At 39.5% G+C, this 21277-nt stretch overlaps 1 protein-coding gene across 4 annotated transcripts in view; it reads left to right on the top strand.

Annotated features, from left to right (window-relative positions):
- nrf1 (nuclear respiratory factor 1) overlaps positions 1–21277 on the top strand; it is an 84587-nt gene that overhangs the window by 3375 nt on the left and 59935 nt on the right. For 2 of the 4 annotated variants that reach the window (XM_073066809.1, XM_073066811.1), the window contains exons 2-6: positions 11497–11741; positions 14150–14264; positions 14534–14620; positions 16279–16405; positions 19254–19394. In XM_073066809.1, coding sequence (XP_072922910.1) covers positions 11516–11741; positions 14150–14264; positions 14534–14620; positions 16279–16405; positions 19254–19394 — 696 coding nt within the window. In that variant the 5' untranslated portion in view covers positions 11497–11515. The remainder of the gene's footprint in view (positions 1–11496; positions 11742–14149; positions 14265–14533; positions 14621–16278; positions 16406–19253; positions 19395–21277) is intronic. The other 2 variants (XM_073066810.1, XM_073066812.1) reach the window with 1 other exon arrangement.

A 21277-nucleotide genomic window follows, 5' to 3' on the forward strand; every position in this document is an offset into this window, starting at 1 on the left:
AGCAGAGTTCTTGATGCAGCACCAGAGGTGATTCCTGAGATTGGGAGTAATCTCATCTCCCCTTCCTGAATTCACCAACTTCAGGTGACTCACCTCGGTCTGTATCAGAGCTGACTATTTCTGCTATAGGTAATCCAATGGTAAGACTGGCTTAGTTTTTCACTCTCATTTAGCAAGCTTGACCAGGGTATATTCTTGTTGAGGGATTTAAAAGCCAAAAACAATTGAGAGTTTTTAAATTGATAGCTTTTACTATGAGTCATTATAGGTTAACAAGCACCTATGTAAGCAATATTTGTTGAGAGCTTGAGCCAGTGTTTGTTTTGGATGGTCAAAAGCTGATGAGTAGAACAAGTGAATCTAGACAATATGTTTGGAAAAGTCACATCTGGGGTGGATGAGGATTTCAGCAGTAGAGGAGTTAAAAGCGGGGATTAACATATGGAGGTGGAAATTTGTAAAGGAATGCGGATTTGACAATTTATCTTAAGTTAAATGAGATCAATGTTATGAACAGTTTTCTTTAATCAGAAAGAGGGAAGGTAACTTGTGACTTCAGAACTAAGCTTTTAAAGGGTGCAGGGGAGAAAGCCAAAGGCTTCAGTTAGAGTATTTGGATTTGTATGAAATATATGGGAAGGAGCCTGGGGTTAATCCTTGGGCAACCCCAAAAGTAACAAAGTAGTAACAAACATCTGTAGAAAGATAAAGTTAACATTTCAGGTTCTCATCAGAGCTAGGAAAGAGGGATAACAATATTTTTAAATTACAAAGAAGTTGACAGAAGAGCTGGACAATATAGCGGGATATCTGTAAAAGGATAAGCTTGAGGTGAGGATTAATTGTAGGGCTTGTCTGGTTGAGGGTTAATGGGGTTAATTAAAGGGTTAATTAGAAGCTTTCCTAATAGCAGGATGAAGGGAAATGCCCAGTAGGTCTGGTTTACTGATAGGGAGAGGAACAACTGAGCCTATATAACAGTACAATGATGTACAGCAGAAATTGCCAGTTCTGATACAGGGTAGAGAAGACAAGTTACTTGATGTAAAAGAATAGTATATTGAGTGAGGGAAACTGCAAAATACCCAAACAGAAGATGAGGTCCCTTAGGCTTGTATTGAGACTGGTTTTAACAGTGGAGGGGGTTGTTGGCAAGAAGGTTAGCATGGTATGGAGAATTAAAATGGTGGACCACAGGAAGATGAGGGTTGCTCCTGAGGAGAATGGATAATTCATCATTTAGCCATATGCAGCTTATGGTGGCTGTTAATATTTGTTAATGAGATGCCAATGTTTCAAGCTCACACAGAAATCCTGCTGATACTTGTGTCAACGGTGTATTATTGAGAAGGCATAAGCTCAGTTTGTTCAAGTTTATGTAAATGATTCCAAAGAACCATTAAAGGAAATTAAAAATTCTGTGCGTGTAATGGCCACTGTTTATTTTTCAACACATTAGCAAACACTGTATTTCGTTTGTAATTTGTGGAAACATGATTATCTATTTGTATGTGAATGAAACTTTTTCTCTTTAATGAACAAATTGTTTGGATGTAATTTGGAGCAGATATGGAAGAAAGTTTTGACAAATAGTTCAGTCAGTAACCAGAGAATAAATGTTAAGATATGCTTCTATGTTTCTATAATTGGACAACTACACACCAGGGCAATTAGAATATTTTACACAGTGATTTATTGTCATCATTTTATAATGTACTGTACAAAATTCTTATATTTGTATGTATATGTGTGTGTATAGAGATAGGGTGTCTAAGACTTTTGTGCACTACAGTAATTTTATGTATTCCACTGTACTGCAAAATATGACTTTATATGAGTGATGTTAAACCTGATTCTGATATGGGTCGCTATTGTGGACTGAGGGTGGAAGGGGACAGGGAGAGGGGGGGATCATGATTGGGAAAAGGGAAGTAAGTGGGAAGCACCAGAGGGACATTCTAAAATGATCAATAAAGTAATTATTTGGAATCAAATAGCCTTGTCTGGTGTCTCAGGGCTGGGTTTGTCTGCACCCGCACCTCCCCGCCTCACCCCTGGTACTTTTTCTCTGCCAATTGTTCCATACCCCTCCCACAGTGCTTCACCCTCAGCATTCCCATCCTTTGTTCCCGCCAGATTTACAAACTCACTCTATGCTCCATATTGACTGCAAAAGTCTTGGGGACCCCCAGCTATATACACATGTCTAAGTGTACAGTACTGTACATTGCTTGGAAGGGTAGGTTGAATTACAATTTTCAAAAGGGAAGTTGATCTATTCTTGAAAAGATGAAATTGCAAAGTCATGTTGGTAGGTAAGCTAGGCGATTGGGTTTAATTGGATAATGAAGTTAGCTAGTGGCCATTTTCAATTTCATAAGGTGATTATTGGGACAGATAACTGAAAGCGGGAGGTTATCCTAGAACTTTATGAAATATTGGCATACATTGAGCACTTTAGCAGTTCTGGTTGCCGCTCAAAACAAAGTGATTTGGTGTCCATTCCGTGAATCTCAAAGTTAGACTGCAGCTACATGAAGCAATTAGGAAAGCAAGTGTTATGTTAATATAAGTTGTAAGGCATTGAAGCATAGGAAACTTTTGCTGCAATTGCTATTGATGAGACCAGGTTTGAAGTACTTTGTAAATTTGTTCTTGCCTAAGGAAAGAAAGAGTTTCCTAAGAGGGGACAACAGCAGAAGTTGAATGGATTGATTCTTGGACTAAAGGATTTAATTGCATAATGAGGCAAATGAGTACTAAATGCCCATATTCTCTGAAGATTAATGGAATAGGAAGTGATCTCTTTAAAATATACAAAATCTTAGAGGGTTCAGTAGGTTGATGTGAATTAGAGTCAATCAACACAACCAGGACAATTAATAAAAAATAACTTCTTAGACTTGCAGTTTATGGCCATTTCTCAGGAATCAATTTAGTAAACCCTTCCTAATCCGAGTAATTCCTCAATTTATTATTCTTCAACATATGAATTTTCACTACAATACTGTGAGTTCTGTGGCACATATGTCATTTATGCAACTATTTTTTTTACAATGGTGAGTAGCTCAGGCACTCTTCATGCATAGGATATCTCTGTACTGAAATGCCTGTAAACCATTTCACTCAGCCTTTTCAATGTGAACTTTCATGAAACTTTTTCCAAAAGCAATCCTTTTCATAAATCATGAAATGGTTGTAGCCTCAAGCGAAAGCAACCAAACAACTTTCAATATTCCAGGTGTGATCTCACCAAATTAAGGCAAAAATTCTTTGAACATTTACAAATTTATCTTGTACACATCCTTCAAACTGACCCATGGCTTTAATATGAAGTATCATTACTAAGGCATAGTGACTATTATGTGCATATTGCCTTTAAGGTAGTTAACTATTCCAAAAGATGTTTTGGTGGGAAAACTTGATTTTATAGCCTATAGAACAGGTTAACAAGCAATGGGCATCATTTGTGTTTTCTTTCATTTGGCAAACTATTTGCATAATTATTTGAATTATTTTGTGTTTGAGCATCACTTCCTTTTGGAAGCTAACTGTTATCCCTCTTTACGTTTAATGAATATGAGCCAACTGGTCTTTCCTAAAGCTGACAGAACTTGCATTTTTCACATTGGCCTCAGGATCTTTAAATTAGCTTGGAGTTGGTGAATTATTTTAATGTGTTAAACATGCAAGCATAGCTGGCAACCGATAAACAACAAAGTCCTGTGGAAATGGCCCACTAATTCAGCAGCTCTTGGTAGTATTAGATAAGGAGTCAGGAAATAGATACATTTTTTTACCTTCTCAGCAGGCAGAAAAGAATTCAGTTTAGCATATGTAGAACATCTATGTCATTGCAGCACAGATAGATAGGTCAGCCCAGGTGATGTGTTCAAAGCCTATGGTGGTGGTTTCTGAATCAGGCTATAACTTACATGTTATTAGCAGAAAGCAGAATAGTCACTGCTGTGATTCGAATAGATCCTTTTCATCATAGTGGATAGCATAGTTTTAGTAGAATCTGGATTCTTTTTCCAAAAGCAAAGTACTATAAATGCTGGCTAGCCAAAATGGGGTGTGGGGGCTTGTAAATCCTTAGAAGGTCAGTCAGCATCAGCAGAGGATGAACATTTCAGCTTGAAGCCCTTTCATCAGATCATCAATCTGAAATGTATCTTTCTCTTTCCATAAATGATGTCTGACCTGCCGGGTATTTAAAGCATTTTCTGTTCAATATTTTTTAAAGGAATTAAATCTCAAAGTCCAGTAACAATGAACTACCTCTAAACTCTGTCTTTCCAAGAGAGGAGTGAGGGAAGGATGCTTTCCTGGGTGAATGGTGTACTTGTTGAGATTGGAGTCATTTCACCTGGTGAACCAAGTAGCTCTAAGATCTTTGGGATGCCATTACGCTTTGTTGGGTGCTGTACCTCAGTTGTAACATTAGGCTTCTCATCTGTTGCTTTATAGTGTAAAGATTTCATGCAGTGCTTGAGAAATAAGGAACTCTTCCTTAACCATTACCACAATAAGTAGAATTGGTTGGACAATTAGCTGTCCACATCATCACCATGTACTGTGTCGTATGACATGGGCAGTCATGGACTTTCCATGACCATGATTGTTCTGAGCAAATTTTTCTACAGAAGTGGTTTACCATTGTCTTGTTCTGGGCAGTGTCTTTAAAAGACGGGTGACCCCACCCATTATCAATACTCTTTAAAGATTGTCTGCCTGGTGTCAGTGGTGTCAGGACTTGATATCCACCAGCTGCTCATACGACCATCACCACCTGCTCCCATGGTTGCACGTGACCTTGGTGAGGGTGGGGGTGCTAAGCAGGTTCTACACCTTGCTGAAGGGTGATCTGCTGGCTAGCAGAGGGAAAGAGTGCTTATAACTCCTTTGGTAGAGACATATCTCCACACCACCACCCTGACTGTCCACTGTGTGTTAATAAGTTACCTGCCACTTTTATCTACAGTTTGGAAGATCATTCACTGACTGCCGGAGGTTTATGTCTTGAGACAGATTTGCTTTCTGTTCACATCAAATATATATTGTTTATTTCCAATGACATTGGTGGAGAATGTAAAGATCAGAATCCGGTTTAATATTACTGACATGTCATTAAAATTTGTTTTGCAGCAGCAGTACAGTGCAATACATAAAACCATAAATTATAATAAATATATTTTTTAAAATGAATTAAATAAGTAGAGCATAAAGTGAGCAAAATATAGAGGTAGTGTTCATGGATTGGTTCATCATCCATTCAGAAATCTGATGGAGGAGGGGAGAAGCTGTTCCTAAAATGTTGAGTGTATGTCTTCAATCTCCACCCTGATGTTATCTCACAGCATTGAGCTAGATTACTTCTTGGATAAAAGTTTACACATATAGTGCACAATAATAACTTGTATTATGCACAACATAAATGTGTTAGATATTAATAATATTTTGGGCAGATTCTTAACCATTTGGAGATATGAAATTAGACATAACAATAGTTTGGGAGAATATTTATTTTAAAGAAACACTTCTGCAGATTTAATAATGATGCTCTGTTGGACACTGGTTTCTCAAATATTAAGCAACAAATTAAAACTCCTTGTGAAGATTGGCTGATGTATTCATGCAGTTCTTTCTTGATCAATTAAAGTACACCTGCTTGTTTTATAAAGGATGAGTATTTAAAATCCCATTTAATGAAGAGCCATGTACTAGATAACTTGTAACTAGAATTACCCCAACCTAACCAGCTGTCTAGACCTGACTCCCAGATGCATAGCATACCTTATTAGAGATCTCTGATCACTATTCTGATCTCTAGATCACTACTCAAAATACTTGTGGTTTCCAACTGTTGAGAGACATCAACAGACCAGTACCTTGCTTTAGACCATAAGGCATAGAAGCAGAATTAGGCCATTCAGCGCATCAAGTCTGTTCCGCCATCCATCATGGCTGGTTTATTATCCCTCTCAACATTCTCCTACCTTCTCCCTGTAACCTTTGGCACACTAATCAAGAATCTATCAACCTCCGCTTTAAATATATTCTATGATGTGGCCTCCACAGCCGTCTGTGGCAGTGAATTCCACTGATTCATTACCCTCTGACAATTCCCCAGCCAGGACTTTACTTATACTGTATGTGTAATTTCCCATTTTATTTCTTACACAGTTTGCATAACAAAGATGAATTGACTCAACTCTGGTTGAGATGCACATTGTTGGTGTACTATGGTGCGCTGTTCCCCCATCTACAAGGTACACTGCAACATTGCTTCAAACTCACCACTTTCAATGAGGAGGTTAAAGGCAGCCCTTAGTCATAGACCATCCTGATATCCATGCTGGGTGAGAACACTAGAACAGCCTAAGCACTTGGGAGTGCCTTCACCAATGGGCTGCAGCAGTCTACCACTTTTTCATTTGGTGGCTTCTAAAGCTGGACAATGATTATCATCCGTGCCCATTTACCCAAAATTTAAAAAAACTCAGTGGGGGAAGTCTTACACTTTATATTTACATGCACACCTATCAATATGCCCTTTGTACTTTGATTTAGTTTCTTTTAAATGTGGAAATATAGAACATAGAGCACTACTGCACAGTACAGGCCCTTCAGTCCATGATATTGTGCCAACTTTTCAACCTACTCTAAGGTCAATCTAACCATTTACTCCTACATAGCCATCCATTTTCTACCTTCCATGTACCTATTTAAGAGTTTCTTAAATGTCCCTAATGTATCTCCCTCCACTACCACCCCTAAAAGGGCTTTCTATGCACTCTGTGCAAAAGATACTTACCTCTGACATCTTCCTTATACTGTAATGTAAGGAATAATCATTCCAGCCTGATATAGCAGGTTGTCAAACTGCATCAAAGTTTATGCCATTGGCTTCTCAAGTATGGAATAACTGCAGCATGTCTGTCTGACTCCAGATATATGCTGATTGATGTTGAATATTTGGATGTTGTGAAGTATCTAACTAGTCCTGAACAGGAGAGGTAGACCACTGTCTGAAGCTCTTATGCTGGTGGATGCTGGGGTTGTATCTTGGTATTACTTTTTCCTTGTCAGTTAAGGTATATAAATCACTATGATGGGTGTTTCCACTATAGGAGCATTTGAAAACTTAGCTGTTAGGTTACACATCTAATTTCTGCTATAATTAATTCACATTCTTCCCCTGTATAGTGCAATCAGGATAGAAAGCTATTCTTTCCATCTTGGGTTCTGGTTTGTTCTGGCATTAAACTCAATGAATTCAAGTGATAAACAAGTGCATTTTAATTAAAACTGAAAATTGATTATTATATTATTCCGATTCAGATTAATTTATTTATCACGTACAGTGAAACGTATCATTTGCATTAACAACCCACACAGCCCAAGGATGTGTTGGGCGCAGTTCACGAGTGTCACCACACATTTCGGTGCCAACATAACATGTCCACAATGTTCATTATTATTTTCACAAGTGAGTCCAATCCTTCATCACTGTTCAACTTCATTTAAGAAATAACTAAAAACAGATAATATTACAAATAGACAGATGATCTATTGAGAGATGTTAATGTTTCAGGCATCAATGACCTTCCTTCAGAATTTTAAAGTGTGCAGATTAGGAAAGCTTCAAAGATTTGGTCTGTGCTAACTAAACTCAACCTGTGCTTCACTGTAGCAATGCTCTTAACTCCAACAGCCCTGATTTAGGGGGAAGGGACATTGGCCAGGGTCTTCTTCATTTATATGACTGACAAACTTGGGCATGACCTTGCTACCATCCTATGGTAAAATGCTGCAGAAATATCCACACTAAAGAGGGATTGCTCTCAGACACCAGGACCCAGGAATGCATCCTTACTCCAACTTATTTCATGTAGTCCTCAACTTGGACACTGAATGACACATTTGAATAACATCTTTTTTCAACTAATGTTCTTATTCTCAAATCTCATAGGTTGTAAATATAGTCATAACTGTAAAGCATTCTGAAATGTTATGGTGTGCACATTTTTTTTGAAGATTCCTTATTGCAGCAGTGTCGAGGCAAATTGCAGTGCCATTACTAATGTCCAGCTCCAAAAACAGGGCTCCTTAGTGAATGTGGATTTCTGTTCTTTGAATAACTCAGTTACTCATCTCTTTGGCTCACTGAGTTGTAACTTTTTGCTTCCTCTCTCATGCTAGTGATTTTACGAGTTAGTTAAGCATTTCAGTTAAAGACTGAGAGTGGATGAGAAGCAAGCTGGAGCTGAAGCTATCACACGGTCTCCCTGATATCATATCCTCCTCTCCTTCTTTTTCTGACTTTTAATGATGTTTGGCAGTACAACTTTAAGGTGCATTACCATCACCGACTGGCCTGGAGTGTGGTGCAGAGAGTTGGGAAATAAATCCCTTACTGGTTCTTTATCAAATGGAAACTAAATTACCCCTACAAGTTCTATAGATTGTAAATAATGAAAGAAAATATTGTGAATTAAGTTAGTCACTGAAAACTATGAACCGTCAAAGATGCAGTCTGCATTTGTTTTCTTTCAACCTTATTTGCTTCACATTGTAAAATAATGCGTTCCAACTGTTTCATAATGATGACGACACCTACACACCCCAGAGTTTTCCAACAAGATATAAGGAATAATTAACCATAGTATGTCCAATTCTAAGTCGAGTCAATATAATTCCTTCCCTTTTTTACCCCCTTCTCCCATCAATCCAACAGTTCTATATATTTTGTAAAGGTGTCTCCCCTTATGCCCATAATCCCTGAATTCTTAGCCCTGCCAACCCCTTAGCTTCTGATTTGCTAAGTGGAAGGTCTGTATCCATAGTTGAACTTTTAACAGCTTTTTTGGCCAGACAATCAACTCACTCATTCCCCTTAACACCTCTATGTGCAGGGACCCATAAGAAAAAGACATGTAAATCAATACTTTGAATAGGAAATAAAGTTTGATGAAATTCAAGCAGTAGATCTGACCTACTGCTAGAATAAACTGTTTTAGATAGATAGATAGATAGATACTTTATTCATCCCCATGGGGAAATTCAACTTTTTTTTCCAATGTCCCATACACTTGTTGTAGCAAAACTAATTACATACAATACTTAACTCAGTAAAAAATATGATATGCATCTAAATCACTATCTCAAAAAGCATTAATAATAGCTTTTAAAAAGTTCTTAAGTCCTGGCGGTTGAATTGTAAAGCCTAATGGCATTGGGGAGTATTGACCTCTTCATCCTGTCTGAGGAGCATTGCATCGATAGTAACCTGTCGCTGAAACTGCTTCTCTGTCTCTGGATGGTGCTATGTAGAGGATGTTCAGAGTTTTCCATAATTGACCGTAGCCTACTCAGCGCCCTTCGCTCAGCTACCGATGTTAAACTCTCCAGTACTTTGCCCACGACAGAGCCCGCCTTCCTTACCAGCTTATTAAGACGTGAGGCGTCCCTCTTCTTAATGCTTCCTCCCTAACACGCCACCACAAAGAAGAGGGCGCTCTCCACAACTGACCTATAGAACATCTTCAGCATCTCACTACAGACATTGAATGACGCCAACCTTCTAAGGAAGTACAGTCGACTATTCAAAACCAAAATAGAATCTGAACAAATTACAACTTTGCAAGGACAAATTTCCTCCACCCACTGTAAGCCCCAAATGATGGGAACCAATTCTGTTGTATATACTGATAGATGGTTAATAAGATGTTTCTTTATGTTACCTGTAATTGGTACAAAAACAGGCATACCAACATTCCCAGTCAAAATATCTTATGATCCATCAGAAAAAAATGGTTGACACATCACAATAATTTCCCTTAGCATATTGATGAACCAACAGACTTAGGCATATTAGGATCTTTGGACTTCATTAAATCATGCAACTTAAAATCAGCTGAAGTCATTGGAAAAAAACCCACAATGGGGTTACTGAAAATCTACAGTAGTCCAGCAAACCCATATTCCTAGCATGATAAGAACCCAGCTACCCAAAACTAAAAACATTCTTCTTGTGATGTTCCAACAGTCTTCCAACACACTTTTAATAGGGTGATCATTTCTCTGCCCCCTCAAATAACAACAACTTCAACCTTTGCAACTGTAAGGCTATTGTCAGTAAATCCGAAACAGGAGACGACATTACCACACCACAACACAGTCTTAAAGTCTGTACTTGTATCACATCCAAGCATTTTAAATTTGAAGATGAAGTTGATCCATAAGTCACACAACCATGAACAAGTACAGATCTAATTAAACAAATATGAATAGTTCACAGAGCACCCCGAGTATACCTGCATAGACTCCTAAGGATATTTTATGCCCCTTTACATTCATCAATTATTTTACTGATATGGTACTTCCACGTCAGCTTATTATCCATTCACATGCCGAGAGGTCTTACCACTGATACACCTCCAAGAGTTTGACTAAATAATTTCAAATCAAGTGCAGGTCTATGATCCTCTTTGTAAAAAGAATAACTTGTGTTTTAGCTACCGAAAGCTTAAAAACCCATCTATTTGCCAGCTGTTCGACCTTATTAATCGCTAATTGTATCCTATAAATAGTTAAATTGAAATTTCTATCTCTGATCTATAAAGCTCCTTCAGCTGCAAAATGTGATTTACCTACCCTAGTATGTATCTCAGAGAAAATATCGTTAATTATAATATTAAGCAATAAAGGGCTACAAGTACTGCCTTGTGGGGTCCTATTCTCTTATCTTATAGAAGCCCAAATACACTTTACCTACTCTTAACTGCATTGACTGTTCAAATAAAAACAATTTTAAAAAATTATATAGCCTTCATCAGACTCCTAATTTCCATAATTTAATCAAAAGACCTTCCCTCCATAACATATCGTATGCTTTTTCAATATAAAAAATACTGCTTTACAATTTCTTTATTTTCCTGTGCTTCCTAATATAATCTTCCAAACATAAAACTGAATCCAATGTTATTCTACCCTTCCAAAATCTGCTCTGATAAAACTCTATATTACCTCTTTTTTCCAAAATATAATTCAACCGCTCTATTACCATACAGTCCATAAGTTTACACAAGGGACATTAATGATATTGGTCTATAACTAGAAGGATGCGACAGGTATCCCAGGTTTTAAAATAGGCACTACTAATGCCATTTTCCATGAGGAGGGAAATACAGTCTTTCTGTTCATTTACCCCCCAAATTAACAGTAACCCAATCCTCAAGTGGTAAACTATTCAGTTGTTCTCTCAGAGTTGTTGAAAAAAGTGATCAATCTCATCATTCTAATTGCTTTTTATTAATAAATATGTATAATTTATGTGGTAATTATTACAACATGTTCTTGAGATACAAGCAAGGAAGCATTGCAATGTCTAAAAATTTTGAGATATACTGGACAAAAGTTTACATCAACTTTACGTTCTGATGAGGTATTTTTTTTCTTGCTATTCACCACTTTTCTCAACCCCTCTTCCAGCCTTTCGTAGCACTGTTTGATGGAAGGACACGAAGCAAGTCAAAATCACGAACACATGACAACCATCGAGGCTCACGCGGTCGCCCAGCAAGTCCAACAGGTGCACGTGGCCACATACACAGACCATGCGGTCCTTAGCGGAGAGGATGACTCGCCTTCCTCACCTGAAGAGACTTCCTTTGATGACTCTGACATACTAAATTCAACCATCACAGATGAGGTTACAGCCCATCTTGCTGCAGCAGGTAAGGCTCTGGATGAGTGGGAGTAGTTTTTTTTCACCACTTCTGGATGTAAACTAAAATGTTTATATCCTTGCAAAGAATGCTACATATTTCCCTTCATTATTGGTAACTTTTTATTTTTCCCCTTTGTCCTGCCCTTTTCCCTCAACTCCTTTATGCTTTCATCTCCTTCAGGTCCTGATACATTGCTAGAGCACAGTTCTACTGAAATTTGCCAACTGCCACCCCCTTGATTCAGGGGAATTTATACCATAGACCAGGACCCACCCTGACCACCAATGCACCCATCCTCTACCCTTCCTTTTGTGTAGTAATGAAGAATCAGACATGCTGTCTCTCAGACCTATCTGCTCCTGAGAATGTAAAAGATTACGTGGAGTTATTTTGAGGTAAACCTGCTGGGGAAAGGGGAGTAGCGTGTTCTGGTATATCCTGGTCATTATTTGACCCCAATTCAATTCTTGAAGCAGGCAATTTATTTATTGAGATGCAGCATAGAATATACCCTTCTGGCCGTTAGAGCTGTGTTGCCAGCAATCCCATTTAATCCTAGCCTAAATGGGACAATTTACAATGTCCAATTAATTTACCAACCAAAACATCTTTGGACTGTGGGAGGGAACTGGAGCACCATGGTCACAGGGAGAACGCTCAAACTCCTCCAGGCAGCGGCGGGAATTGAACCTGGGCACCTGTACTGCAAAGCGTTGTGTTAATCATTACGCAACAGTGGCTATTTATAATGCTACTATTGCTGGAGCTTTTTTTGTTTAAATTGCCTGCTGTTTTTTAATCTATCAATGGCTTCAAAACACATCCCTGCTCTATGGAAATATGCATGTTGGCTCACAAATGGAATCTGACCGCTTGTATGAAGCACCAGAATGGAACTGATTAGGAGTTCATATCTCAAGAGGGCAGAGCAGAACTGTGATGACTAAAAAAGGGTGGTTTGTATAATGTATTGTTTGGCAGAGCCAGCAGAGGGTGCTAAAGAATCATTTAAAAAATTGAGCCTGTTCTCTGTACTGCTCTAGTGACAGCGAGCTTGGTCACAAGCCTGGGAAATATGGTTCTGGAGCTGTAATGTGCTCAGTAAATTTCTATATTCTATGCTGTATTCTATTCTAAGTGTCTATTACTACTTTTAAAACCCCTTTATATAAATTTGGTGTCTGTAATTTGCCCTTCTAAATCTCATCTGTTTTCCCATTCTAAAAGCACAAACTGTAAACAAGATGCCCACATGGGAGCCTGCTTAGTGAGTATGGATAGTCTTTTTCGCTTAATGCCACCCTCTAAAGTTCACACACATCATGCAGCAGAAACTGCTGGATAAAAGAAAAGGGAGAGTAGGTGAGGGGGTGAAATCCAGGCTTCATTTCTCTTTATCCAATGAATATCCCCAATGTATGCCTACAAATACTAGGCTTTTGAGAACAGCTGTGGAATTCTGTACCACTTTGACTCTTGTCTGTCAATATCATAGTGGATTGCAGATTATCTCTTGGAACTTTATGATCTTTATGATTCTGTAATGAAGTAACTGTTGCTTCCCATTCTCCTATTTTTTGTTATCCCAAACAAGTAGTGAACTATTGGATTACACAAACCGTGGGGCACTAAGGTAGCATAGAGGTTAGCATAATGCTGTTACAGGTCAGGCATTAGAATCCAGAGTGCCATCCCAGCGTCCTCTGTAAGGAGTCTCTGTACGTTCTCCCTGTTGGAATGAGCGGATTTTCTTGGGTCCTTGGTTTCCTCCCACAGTCCAAAGCCATACCAGGTAGTTAATTGGTCATTGTAAATTGTCCCATGATTTAGTTAGGGTCAAATCAGGGTTGGCAGGGGTTGCTGAGCAGTGCAACTGAAAGGACTGGAAGGGCCTTTTCCACTCTAAAACTCTAGCGAAATAAAACTAAGAAGTTCTGAGTATCTATTCCAAATCTCTGTTGCTGGCAGACCCAGGGCACTTGTACAGATGTGCACTGCTGTTGATCCGAGTGGCCTTATTTAACAAAGGGAGTATGTTCCCTCGGATCCTTTTCCCCCATATTACCTCCCTCTTGACCATCACTACAGAACAAATGCTGAAGACTCCTTACATTCATCTTATATTTTGTTGCAACATCTCTACAATGTTCCCAGTGCAGTATGGAGGAATGTGCTGAGCATTAAGTTGAAACATGAAGCTAAGGCCCTTTCTGCCCTTTTTATATCTGGAGACCTTGGTGCAGATGTACAGAGTGAGAGGTAAAAGATGCAGATGAACCTAAAGTGGAAGCTTGGGCTTGGGCAGAAGCTGCCCTATGATCTTAGCAACCTAACAGGTATGATGTGACTAGTGTTGTTGTGGGTGATTTTCATTGTTGAGAAAGCTTACTGACCTTTCCACTCTTTGATTTCAGGTCCAGTGGGAATGGCGGCAGCTGCTGCCGTGGCAACGGGCAAGAAGCGGAAGCGCCCCCACGCCTTTGAATCTAACCCATCAATACGCAAAAGGCAACAGACGCGTTTACTACGGTGAGATTACCCTGTAGTGAAGGTATCCCAGCCCAGAGCACCAGCTCCCATGTATAAGTTACCTGTAGATAGAGAATCCAGATCAGGTCAGCAGAACTGGCCCCATGGTTGAGCTAAACCATCTTCAAAGATTGTTGCGGGGATGTGATGGGAGAGGGATCACTGAGGAAGGGAAACTGTTGAGATAAATGCTGTAGGTTAGGTTAAAATGTAGATTTAAATTTCAAAGTATAAAGCTGATGTAGAATTTCATCTTTTTTTCAAAGCAGCCCCAATCGTGTAGTTAGTAAGTACACTGCCCAGAACCTGGCCGTGCAACGGGAAGATCCCGGCTTCAAATCTACGTCTGTAACTGAGTGAGTTGATCTTCTGAGGTTAAGTCACGTTGTTAGAGTGGAAGGAATTTCACTCTTCGTCTGTATTCAAGCTTGGGAGTACTTGATAGTGAAATCATGCACAGAAAAGTATTACTCCCTGGGTTTTGACTGAAGAGCTGAACACTGGTCAATAAATAGATGGGCCTCTTGCAATAATTTGATCTGAGAAGCTGTACTTTTCACAGTTGAAGGAGAGTTAACCTGTCTGTTGATCAGTTTGTTGATTAATTTGGCCTGATGCTACTCAGTTTACAGTATACATCATGGAGACACTCTACCTCGTCATAGGTTGGAAGAGATCTATTTATGTATTATAGGAAAATTTCATAACATATTGTGCTAGCTTTCCATCGTGTTTGACTTTCCTCTGGAGGGCTTGGCTTTTATTTTCCACAAGCTGCCTGTACCTGTTGTTTGTGTGTTTTCCAACTGCAGTGTATCATTCAGGCGCCTTAATTAGTCCCTTATTCCAAGTTTGGACACAATGACCTCAATTACATTTGCCACACCAGAGGTCTAGCAGAGATCAGCCTACTCAGCACAGATTATGAATATGATCCAGGATTTTTTTTTTGCCATTGGTTATGTACCACACTGAGCAGTACATTTATTAACAGGTAACAGGAAAACCTTGTTCTTTAAGCTTAGTTTACAGGAACAGAATATACGGGGGTTAAATCAGATTCTAATGTCAGCTGTATCCAAGTCCAATATTTTCAGTTGCTTTTGAGGCTGGATTAAAATTCCTCAATTTGATAGATGTTTCTTTGCAATCTAACCTTTACAATCTACATGCTAACAAACGGATAAGGATGATTTCTGTGCAGAATGCTCTTAAGTTGCTGGCCTAGTTAAAAACTTCATTAGAGTGGCTCAAGTTCCATACTCGATACATTCTCCTTTTTCTGATAGCAGGCCTCTTCTTAAAACTTAATTATCTGCAACTTTTCTGGTTTTGGTTGAACAACACGGACTCATTGGGCTGGAAGGGCCCGTTTCTGGGCTGTATCTCCAAATAAATCTTATGGAGAAAGTATTCAGTGCTCTAATCAGTATGTAAATAAACTTGCAAACAAGAGAAAATCTACAGAACTACAAAATCGAAGCAACACACACAAAATGCTGAAGGAACTCAGCAGGTCAGGCAGCAAATATGGAAAAGAGCACAGTCAACGTTTTGGGCCAAGACTCTTCATCAGGAATCGTGAAGGGTCTCGGCCCGAAACATTGACTGTACTCTTTTCTATAGATGCTGCCTGGCCTGCGGAGTTCCTCCAGCATTTTGTGTGTGTAAATAAGCTTGATTGCTTATCTGTGGTAATTTGAACAACAGATTAAGAAGAGCTGACTAAGAAGAATTTGATCGATAGATATTGTTATTTATAATAGTGTGCTCTGGGCATGTTAAGATTAGGAAATTGAGGGCTATGATTTGTGTGTTAAATCTCTCAAATCGTTTAGGACACTGTGGAAGGCAGAATCTGCATGCTTCATATTAGTACTCCTACTAAAGTAGGATTTTTGTGTGGATATTACCAGTACCCCAAGTGAATCTGGCATTAAGTACTTAGTTGTAAAACCAAACTCATCACATCACCTCATCAAATTTTCTCTCTCTCTCTCTCTCACACACACAGAAAACTACGAGCCACTTTGGATGAATATACAACCAGAGTTGGGCAGCAGGCAATTGTGCTCTGTATCTCACCCTCCAAACCAAATCCAGTGTTTAAAGTGTTTGGAGCTGCACCTCTTGAGAATGTGGTAAGTATTGAATGACCTAATGGGTTTTCTTCCATTTCTGCATCTTCATGTCAAGTGACTGGTTCAGCTGCAATTCTTAAGCCAGGACTTAAGAACTTTTTAAAGCTATTATTAATGCTTTTTGAGATGGTGATTTAGATGCATATCATATTTTTTTTTTACTGAGTTAAGTATTGTATGTAATTAGTTTTGCTACAACAAGTGTATGGGACATTGGAAAAAAGTTGAATTTCCCCATGGGGATGAATAAAGTATCTATCTATCTATCTATCTATCTATCTATCTATCACATAGAAAAACCTACAGCACAATACAGGCCCTTCAGCCCACAAAGTTGTGCCCTACCGTAGAACTAATTAGGCTTTACACATAGCCCTCTATTTTTCTAAGCTCCATGTAGCCATCCAGGAGTCTCTTAAAAGTCCCTATCGTTTCCGCCTCCACCGCCAGCGGCCCATTCCACACACTCACCTCTCTCTGCGTAAAAAGCTTACCCCTGACATCTCCTCTGTACCTACCTCCAAGCACCTTAAAACTATGCCCTCTCGTGCTCACCATTTCAGCCCTGGGGAAAAGCCTCTGACTATCCACACTATCAATGCCTCTCATTATCTTGTACACCTTTATCAGGTCACCTCTCATCCTCTGTCGCTCCAAGGAGAAAAGGCAGAGTTCTCAACCTATTCTCATAAGGCATGCTCCCCAAACCAGGCAACATATTGTAAATCTCCTCTGCACCCTTTCTACGGTTTTCAAGTCCTTCCTGTAGTGAGGCAAACAGAATTGAACACAGTACTCCAAGTGGGGTCTGACCAGGGTCCTGTATAGCTGCAACATCAACTCTCTGCTCTTAAACCATCCCAAAATTGATGAAGGCCAATGCACTATATGCCTTCTTAACCACAGAGTCAACCTGCGTAGCAGCTTTGAGTGATCTATGGACTCGGACCCCGAGATCCCTCTGATCCTCCACACTGCCAAGAGGCTTGCTATTAATGCTATATTCTGCCATCATATTTGACCTATCAAAATGAACCACCTCACACTTATCTGGGTTAAATTCCATCTGCCACTTCTCAGCCCAGTTTTGCATCGTATCAATGTCTCGTTGTAACCTCTGACAGCCCTCCATACTATGCACAACACCCCCAACCTTTGTGCCATCAGCAATTTTACTAACCCATCCCTCCACTTCCTCATCCAGGTCATTTATAAAAATCACAAAGAGAAGGGGTCCCAGAACAGATCCCTGAGGCACACCACTGGTCACCGACCTCCATGCAGAATATGACCCGTCTACAACCACTCTTTGCCTTCTGTGGGCAAGCCAGTTCTGGATCCACAAAGCAATGTCCCCTTGGCTCCCAAGCCTCCTTACTTTCTCAATAAGCCTTGCATGGGGTACCTTATCAAATGCCTTTTAGAGGTTCTTCAGTCCAATTGTGGAGACTTGGCCTTCATCGTCTTGGGTATTAGAACTACCTGAAAGATGAACTTTATGAATAAATCCATGAAGGTTGAGTTTTAGCTGAAAAATTATCCGGTAATCACATGAGCAGATCACTATTGTGAAAGCCAGCGGTGAGTTGAGAGAGGGGTGGGTTAAGGTGGTTAAAAGGTCTATCAGAGAGTTAATTTGCCCCTTATGGATTGGGTTGCATGATGTGTAGGTCAAAGGTAGGATTGTGCAGGTGGATGGGAATTTGTTTGTTTTGGAGTTTTCCCCTGGGGATTTGAAGCAAGCATCTGCTTTCTAACACAAAATCCTGGCTTTGCTATTAATTGGGGTGTGGTGAAGGTTAGTGTGCAGGCTATAACAAAACATGAAACCTGTCCCTTTTACCAAAAAGGGGTTTTTATTCCCTTCGTCTTTAATTTTCTTATACTGATGCAAGTTTTCAGCTGTTCTTTCCAACCTAGATATACATGCAGGCATGGCTTCCCTCTGGAATTTTACTCTGTTGGTGTTCTTAGTTTTAAACTTTCCTCCTATCTTAAATGCAATAACAATTCAGCACTGTTTCATACCATTTATTTTCCATAAAGAGACCCTCGTGTTTAAACATTATTTTCTTCTTCTCAGTGGACATTACAGCCAATAGGGCAGGCTGACAACTTTTCCCTAGGTTTTTAGACTGTCAGGATGGGAAACAGCTTCTATTCCCAGGCAATGAGTCTACTGAACTCCCTATCACCACCCAGATCTGATCACTTATGAAGTGCCAGTAGTGTTATACTGTTTATTTTTTAACTTGTGTTGTAAATGCACCTTATGCTAAATGTCAATCTTCTGGAATATATTTTATTATTTGTTAATTTATTTGTGGTAATATTACTTTGTGTTGTGTGTGAGTTAAAGGTCCAGAGGAATGTTTTTTGTTTGGCTGTGTACTTGTATACGATTGAATAACAATGAACTTGGTTTCTGCTGACATTGTGCATAGATATGTTTTCAACTCTCCAGATATTCTCTGTCCCCTTTGCCTGACCTTCATGATCTGGGTGTTGTGATCTGAAGCTAAATGCTTGGACAAATCAATAAGCAGCAGCATCCACGTACAAAATCCACTAGCAACATATGATGTTGCTTTACTGGAGATGTCTTCCTTAACACTGACGTGGCTGTTCAGTACTCTAGTGCTGATTTCTAAATCCTATTTGCCTATGCTAGTTAGTAACCTGTTTCTTCTCTTAACATCTTCCCTCTGAAGTGCAGTAGCAGATGTGACCATGTTTTGCTAATGCAACTCAGTGCCACAGAGCACCAGGATGAGCTTGTTGCTTAGCATTGGTTCCCTTTGGTTGCCACTTCACAGATTGTTTACCTGAAGCCTCTGCTTTTCCCTAGGTACGCAAATACAAAAGTATGATCCTGGAAGACCTGGAGTCAGCGCTGGCAGAGCATGCTCCCACGCCTCAAGAGGTTAATTCTGACCTTCCACCACTCACCATTGATGGAATCCCAGTCTCTGTAGACAAAATGACACAGGTGAGCCAAGCCTGTTTTGTATTAATGACGTATGTAGATGATGCAAAGAAGGAGGTAAAGTAGTCCACTGAAAGCTTCAGCATAATTATCCCATTACCTTATGAGATATTAACTTTAAATATCCACCTTCACACGTTACCCCATATCCCATCTTCAAAATGTCCTGATTACTAGTAATCACCGGTTTGCTTATCTATTCTATCTCAGTCCATTGACCCACTTCATGCCAGTCTTTACTGTAAGCATTAACAATTATAGAGAGACAACTTTTGTTTTCCTTCACTGAGCTCACATTTATCGTGGTGAAGTAGTGATCCAGCTGTCTTTTGCTAGGATTTTCAAAGCCATTTTAGTTACCTTTTATTGTCTGACCTCTGTGGCTAAGTGCACCACAATATTAATGCTTGGAATCATAAGGGGATAAGGAATAGAAGAAAGAATGGCCTGTTTAACACCTCACTCCAGCTCCACTGATCTTTTACCTCATACTTGTCTATATTTTCCCCATTGCTCTAACCTCTTATCATTGAACCATAGAACTGAACAGCATGGAAACTTGTCCATGCCATCGAGTGGACACCCTCCATTTTAACTCTATTGACTAGCACTTGGCCCCTTGCATCTATACCTGAGTAATTCAGGGGTTCGTTTTGACATTTCTGAACAGTTCATCCAATTTCCTTTGTACTGATGATATTGTATGGAATGATGGCAGTACTTGGCAGATTATAACAATATACATACAATTATAAAAAAGATCATTATAACATTCCAAAACAAAGGAACAGCATAAAAACAAGGTACTTAGTTTCTTTGACATATTTCTGACATTGCTTAAGTCAGGGCATTGAATATAAATGTTAGGAGGTCCTGACCTACCTTGGCGTATTGTGCTCTGTTTTGATCAATCTGTTATAGAAAAAATGTTATTAAACTGGGACAAGTGCAAAAACAACTTGCATGGACTTGTGGAAATGAGTTTTAGGGAGAGATCAGATGGACTAGGACTTTATTTCTTAGAACGTAGGAGACTGAGATAATTTTGTAGATGTGTATGTAATGCCCTGGTTCACACACTTTTTTATGCTGATCTGCTCTGTGCAAGTTACTTGTTTGGGCTACAGTTGAAGATGAGAGATGGGAGAATTGTGTGCCATCCAATTAGGATGGCTGGATTGAGGGGCACTAAGGTTGGGCTTGAGAGAAGAGGTTGGTGGAGTCGACCCGGAAGCGGGGTCATGATTCGACGAAGCCCAGGGAGATCGAAGGAGGATCAGTGAAGGGGAAACCGTGAGCTCCAACTTGTGCACATTAGACAGTTTCATTAAAAAGGGGCCCTTCTCTTTTTTTTTTGCTTTTTCTTTACTAACCCTTAAGTCAAACTAAGAATTATAAAGCTAAATCTTTTAGTTGTATGCAGTGTACTGTCTGTTATTTCATTGTACTTATTTGTAACAGGGTAATGGATCATGCAGCATCCACACAGAGTGGGGGGCTTGTGTTTCAATCTCCCACTTTTGGTGGGGCCAGAGATCGTCTTCCCTAGACTTGCGCAGCTGACGGAATCAGAGTGTTTCATGTACAAAATTATGGTGTATACACATAGGGTGAATTCACATCAGTCTTTTTCCCAAGCTTAGGGAATCAGATACTAGAGGGCATAGCTTTAAAGTGAGAGGGGAAATATTTAATAGGAACTTAAGGGTGTTTTTCACCCCACAGAAGGTGGTATCTGTTTGGTATAAGCTGTCAGAGGAAGTGGTTGAGACAGATGCAATAACAACTTTTAATAGGCAGTTGGACAGATACATGGATTAGAAAATTTTAGAAGGCTATGGACCAAACACCAACAAATGACCTTCGTGGAGGCTGCTCAAGGAAGC

Source organism: Hemitrygon akajei, chromosome 14, assembly GCF_048418815.1.
Source record: "Hemitrygon akajei chromosome 14, sHemAka1.3, whole genome shotgun sequence".
Taxonomy (NCBI): domain Eukaryota; kingdom Metazoa; phylum Chordata; class Chondrichthyes; order Myliobatiformes; family Dasyatidae; genus Hemitrygon; species Hemitrygon akajei.